At 39.5% G+C, this 6484-nt stretch overlaps 1 protein-coding gene across 4 annotated transcripts; it reads left to right on the top strand.

Annotated features, from left to right (window-relative positions):
• Nucleotides 1–443: 443 nt before the first annotated feature.
• si:dkey-238d18.4 (TBC1 domain family member 15) lies at nucleotides 444–6136 on the top strand. Of its 4 annotated transcripts, none has more exons than XM_067510043.1 (10): nucleotides 444–833; nucleotides 2001–2186; nucleotides 2478–2596; nucleotides 2917–3020; nucleotides 4434–4501; nucleotides 4630–4776; nucleotides 5017–5107; nucleotides 5193–5341; nucleotides 5500–5572; nucleotides 5659–6136. In XM_067510043.1, exons 1-10 carry the CDS (start codon nucleotides 632–634, stop codon nucleotides 5825–5827), a joined length of 1308 nt encoding a protein of 435 aa, XP_067366144.1. In that variant the 5' UTR covers nucleotides 444–631; the 3' UTR covers nucleotides 5828–6136. The 4 variants fall into 4 exon arrangements, with proteins under 4 accessions (XP_067366144.1, XP_067366143.1, XP_067366145.1 ...); XM_067510042.1 differs by having other exon boundaries at nucleotides 5431–5572; XM_067510044.1 differs by lacking the exon at nucleotides 2001–2186 and having other exon boundaries at nucleotides 5431–5572.
• Nucleotides 6137–6484: the final 348 nt, after the last annotated feature.

The raw sequence follows: 6484 nt of genomic DNA, 5'->3' as shown, positions 1-6484 counted from the left end.
AATTGTTCCTTCCACTCAGACAGGCCACACATTATACATTCTCAAACCAATGTATGTGATATTTCATGTAATGTGGAACAAAATCCACAGCACTCTGTTTAAGAAGGAACACATCAGTGTGAACAGAAGGAACACTCACAGGTCATGCAACTATTGTTATGCAAACAGACTTTATAAAAAACGTGTGTTTGACTTTTTAAAGTGGGCCTGGTGGCCCAATGGGTAGAGCATTGGGTTGGCATGCAAAAGGCCACAGGATCAAATCTCACCGCACCACACTATCCCATGCAGCTACCAGGACCCACCCTGGTGCCCACACCCATCACCGATAAATAAATTCCTAAATAAAACCACTAGGTGGAGTGCTACTCTCAAAGTTAACTTTGGCACTGAATGTGGGCCAAACTCGGATCCCAAGGTGCAGTCATATGACTCCCAGGTGGTTAAAGTCAACAGAGTTGGGAATGGTGGCCAGAAACTAACTCAACAAGTTTGTGATCGTGAACCTTTCGAGCCCCTCGGGAAAAATCCATCCGCTGGTCCCGGTTCCAGTTGACATAGGCAATGAGGTAGTAGGATAACTGAGGATGACAAACTTTATCCGTGCATGGTGTGAACACTGTGCCCACTGATGGAGGATCTGACGAACGAGAGGACACGCCAGACAATGGGACAAGAGAGCACCTCATCCGACAGTCCCCATGCTGCAACCCGCCGTGTAGCAGCGGTCAGCTGTCCGGCTCTGTCCGCCGCACGTCTCACTTTACCTGGAGTCATGGACGCTGATGGCAGAGTGGACGAGTCTAGGCTAAGGATGCATATATTCAAAAATGGTACATCTAATAGAACAATAATCAACACAATATTGATTATTTCAAGCCATATGCTTGAACACTAGCAATACTCAGTGGCTTAATTTAAATTTAGAACATTTTTCACTAGTGATTTTTGGGTCTCAGAATAATCCCATAATAGGTGTTTACACCTATATAGTCTTTGCTAATCCGTTGAAATTCGTGTTTGTATGATTATGTGATATTTAGGGCAGCAGTTGGATCTACAACAGTGTTTTTTTAACGTTAAACACGTCTTAATGAGGCCAAATGTCAAACATAAAAGACTAAAAACGTTACAGATTGTGTCCCTTATGTATTTGACCATATTTGAAATAAAATACTGTCCTTAAAAGCACACATATAATAATTCAGTGGTGCTTTTATCTTATAATCACATGTCCAGATGCATCACTGAATTGTGAGCATTCTTTCAGTTCAAGCAGAAGTCAAGTGATGCTTTGCTCGAGGGCATTAGCAGAGCCACAGTAGAACCCTTCTCTAAAATCTTAACATTTCACTGAGCATCAAATGATGTGGAGTGAAGGATTCCAGCATGACTGCTGAGAAAAAATAATAGACAACATTTATAGAGTTGGTGAGATTCTGGGAAGTGGAATAAAATCAAATGAGGTTCACTGAGACAAAAAATTCAATGAAGTGTGTGAAGATAATCTGTAATATAATTTCAGTCATGTCTGCAGAATGCATTAAAAACACTCAACATTCACTCGGTCAACAGATCCTGGTAGCATCTTGGTATAGTTATTACTGAAATTATACTAGTTATTAGTTATTACTAAATATTAACAGATGAGTTATTACAGAAACACAGAAAACATTATGCTCAATCATATGTGAGCAGGAATGTGTAAACTTGCCCTGGTTGACCTTTCTGCACATTCTATGCCTACAAATAAGGAAACCAAAGATTAAAGAACCTGCAGGGCAAAACATTACATAAGATACCTCACATCCTCATCTCAAAAGGGCAGAGTTCACAAATTCTAGGTCAGTGATTGTTTCCTAACAATTTTCTCTTTCCTCAGGTGCAAAGCTCTTATTCTTTATCAATATAGCATTTGCTGTTTTGAGCTCATCTCAAACACATGCCTATAAGTCACATTGACCACTGTAAATGATCAAAGGTTTTTAATCCCTGCTAAGGTGGTGTGTCCGCCTCTGAGCGTGCCCTGGTGTGGCATTTTCTATTTGGGATGTACCCGTGCAGCTCCACAGCTTTAGAGCGCTCTCTGCTGCAGGAACAGCTGGTCGTACGATACCGGGTCATGAAGAAAAAGTGGCAGCATGTTCTTCCTTCAGCTGTGCGTATGCACCTCAACGGCACTGATGGTAAAGGCCCAAACAAGTATACTGCAAACTAATGATCAGCCAGTTTTAATGTCGTGGTGATCAGAGCTCAGCATGGTTTCTGTGTCAAGTCTGCAGCTACCACCAGGCTGCAATGCACTATGTCATAGCCAAGATTAAATTTTCCCCATGCTGATCACGTTTCAAAAGGATTTACGCTGTGTGAAGTGTGTCAAACCTTCTTTCTTCTTTCAGTCTTTGTCCTTTCCTTTTTTCACTGCCCTCCTTTTTATGCAAATCATCTGTGAACATATGCTCCTGTTTCTCTTACAGCTGAGTTGGTGGCAGCTGTCAGGTACTTTGACCATAGGCAGGTTCAAGGTCAACAACAGACCCAGGACCAGTCTGAGGAGGTTAAGGACAGGCTCACTTTCTTGGAGCTTCAGGCACAGGTTAATTTTACATATATATATGATTCACATCCTATTATTGACTTATTTTTTTTTCATTACAATTCTGTTGTGATTCTGTTGTTTTGGATTTAATATTTTGTCTTTGGGTTTGACTAAAGAGCAGATGTTCAAAGTGGGGATAGGAAGACCAGATTTTGTTACACAGTTATATATTTACTATTACATCATATCAAACCTGGAAAAACATAATATTGTGAAAGAAACATTGAATGTATGGGCAATGCCAAAGCTGTTAGCACAGAGATACCAATCAGCAGTGGTCATATATGTATGTGTCTACATTTCCTTCCTGTTAACAGATATTATTTGAACGGTTTACATTTGACAACGAAGAACTCCTGGAAGCCATACGAATCATTGACAAGGATGTACCGAGGACAAACAGAGACCTGAGCTATTACCAGTAAGTGATTGTTTTTGTTAATAGAAGTGTGAAAGTAATATTGATGTATAATTCAGTTGGCACCCTTGGACAGAGAATTGGCTTTAGGCAGCTCAAAAGAATGATTGATATAAAAAGGCAAACACAGAGTGGTGAGTCAGGTTTGGTTTGTTGTTAAGAGCTTGCGTTACAATTAACCCTTAAGACCACATCAATATTTTCAAGTTCACACAAAACAAAGAATCCCGTCACAAAAGTTGTACTTTCTACGTAAGCAGTTCACTGATGCCGTCTTTTCTCCTGGATTACGATTTCTATCTGGAATCTTAAAATTATGTAAAGCTCCTGCTGAGGCACATTTCTGTTAATAGTTTTAAATTACAACTAACTGTTTACAAGGGCAGCATGGTTGTGGGGGGCCTCACACCTATGAGGTTGTGGGTTCGCATCCCAGATCGACTGTGGCCTTTCTGTGTGGGGTTTGCATGTTGAGTGGGATTGTTAGGTTAATTGGTGACTCAAAATTCCCAGTTGGTGTGAATGTTAGTCTGTCTTTGTATGTCTCTCTGTGTTTGCCCGAGACAGACTGGAGACCTGTCCAGGGTGCTCCTTTGCCTCTCGCCGTATGATAGCTGGGATATGCTCCATGCCTTAAAAAGTCTTAAATTCAGATTTGATGAGTTTTAATTATTTGTAGTCATGTCACTGCAACAATTTGCACATACAAAGCAGGAAGCACAAAATAGGAGGCCGCAGACCACAAGCAGACTATAGGAAAGCTTGCGTTTGTAATATTCTATCCCCTTATCAGAGCCACGTGCTCTGTTAACATAGACTATCAATTCACACCTCTGCTACACAAAACATAAAGCCCTTTGTGGTTACGCTAACAGGCTGCAAAAATTGCAGGGACCGCTGTCATTGACCACAATCTGAATCAGAGTGAACTAGAAAGAAATGACAGATTAATCATAAATAAGTGAGTCTTGAACTATAGCTAAAAACTTGGTTCATTTCACTGGTTTTTATACACAACAGAAACATTGTCAGGCAGTTTAAGTTATTATCAGCTGAGAAAATCAAAATCTAGCAGTTATTGTGTAGTTCATGAACATATTGTTTGTTCAAGCCCAGTGAAACATAATTAATCTTATGAAACTGTGGTTTGGTTGGTAAAACCTGAATTACATCCAGTGACACAAACTCACTGAACAGCACTGACAGAGATATTTGCTTGCCAAAGTGTTTTGATCAAGGCTCACCCTTCTGACCAATCAGAAAAAACAATGATATTTTGCTTGATCAGTGAGTTTTTTGGCCTTTTTATTTATTGAAATTTGATATTGACAACTTCCTGAAGGGCTGTGCAGAGTGTAAAGAGTATCAAATAAGTTGCTGCTTTTTGTGCTATTCTGAAAATGTGTGTGTCCACAGGGGGGAAGGCTTAGGCAATCTCTTAGTGTTGAGAGATATCCTCATCACTTATGCTGCTTTTCATCCAGGTAAACAACAAGAGAGAAACTGTCTCAGCTTTATTTATAACGATTAGGTCATACAGCAGCAGAAGCCTTGTTGTCGTGCCATTAATCAGACTCTTTGTTTCGTACCACTTCTTTTGATGTTGATTCAGATGTTAGTTATGCCCAGGGAATGAATGACCTGTGCAGCCGGTTCCTGGAAGTTCTCGACTCAGAGGTCGACACTTTCTGGAGTTTCTCCTGCTACATGGAAAAATTTGCCAAGGACTTCAGGGCTGATGGTCTACACAGAAAAATAGGTAGAATTACCACTAAAATCATCATACTAAGTTATAATAGCAAAATATATTCACCTCTAGTGGTACAACAAGGATATTGAAAACTTATCTCCTGGACAGTAATTCCAGTACATGCACCCGACTGTCTATTCCATAACTTTTTTCCAATGAGAAGAAATTTGATGCTATAAAATATACAAATTACTCTGTATACACTGTTTAAATATAAGCATATGAAGTAGGTGTGTTTAATATCTTTAGAGTTGGAGGCAGCCCTGTTGAATGAACTGGACGCACAGCTGTATGCTCATTTAGCCACAGACAACATGGAGAGTTTCACCTTCTGCCACAGGTAGATCTTTGGTACCATTCTGTTATTGTATTCTTATGATTTGAAAATGGCTGATTGGGGTCTTATGTGTTGTCCCTCTATTAAGGTGGCTGTTGCTGGGCTTCCAGAGAGAGTTTGAACACAGTGACGCCCTACGTTTGTTTGAGATCCTGAGTTGTGACCACCTAGAACTCATCTCCCAACAAGTAGACCGAGCCCGGTACCAGGAAAGGCTTTCAAGAAAATACAGCACAGGTATAGCCCAGGAAGTTTTGGAGGGATATTTACCTTTAGAATATTAGATGTCAATACAGTGGAATGTTTCTGTGTTCTGGTGTTTGCAGAGGACAGTTCAGAATCAGAGCTGCAGGTCATTAACACTGATTTCACCTTTGAGCTCTTTATCTGTGCAGCCATCCTGATAGAGAACAGAGAGTCTCTGCTGCAGTGCAGAGATGATGTGCAGCTCATTCAGTTTACTAGCAGGTTTGTGTGGTTGCTAGGACATCAAAAAAGGTGGCATTTGTAAATTTGTGTGAATGTGTTGCTAAAACCTTTGTCTTTTTACGCAGCCTTCAGGGAACACTGGACCTCAACAGCACGCTGAAAAAAGCAGAGATCCTCTTCTACAACTACTGTAAACGCTGTGCTTGGGACTATATGAATGTGCACTGCAGAACTCACAAGAGGAAAGAAGAGGACTTCCTTTATCAGCTCCGTAGTTTATTTGTTCTAAAGTGATATATTTAATAGATATATTAATAGACACTAGTTTTTATATTACATAGTCTTTGTCTTAATTTATATCTGTGAGGTAAACACGCTGAGACGCTTGCTGTTTATTGGAAACATACAATATTTATTATATGAAACTAGACAACACTGACTGTGAATCATTTTAGTTTGTTTCCTGAACTGTCGTAACTACAAAGCTTAAGCATAATGTTTTAGTGCCTCTTTTTTAACTGACTTATTCTTCCTGATTATGCAATATTCAACTGCTGCTGCAAAAAAACAAAAAAAAAAAAAAAAAAAAAAAACACCACTCTACAGGCATGTCTGAATACTTGATATCCGGTGTCTGTAACAACCTGCAGTTATATTTAATGCCAGATGGCGTAAGTGTCAGAGAGGCCTCTGTAACTAGAATAGAGGTTTTAAGCACTGGCAGAGAGATCATGGAGCAAGGATAAGGAAAACGTATTATGTGTTAATTACCCCTTAATATAAAGAGCCTGAGAAACTTATAAAGGATTATTATGACATATTATATGGTATTAATAGTATTTATGTTTAGTGTGTTGTTTTCATGGTGTTTTGTTATATTTGTTTGAATGAAACCCAACATTTAAATAGAAATTTCTTCAGAGACACATCAGTTGCAGCTACAGTTTTTCT

Source organism: Channa argus, chromosome 7, assembly GCF_033026475.1.
Source record: "Channa argus isolate prfri chromosome 7, Channa argus male v1.0, whole genome shotgun sequence".
Taxonomy (NCBI): domain Eukaryota; kingdom Metazoa; phylum Chordata; class Actinopteri; order Anabantiformes; family Channidae; genus Channa; species Channa argus.
Note: the sequence above shows the minus strand (reverse complement) of the source record. Positions and strands in the feature narration are given on the sequence as shown.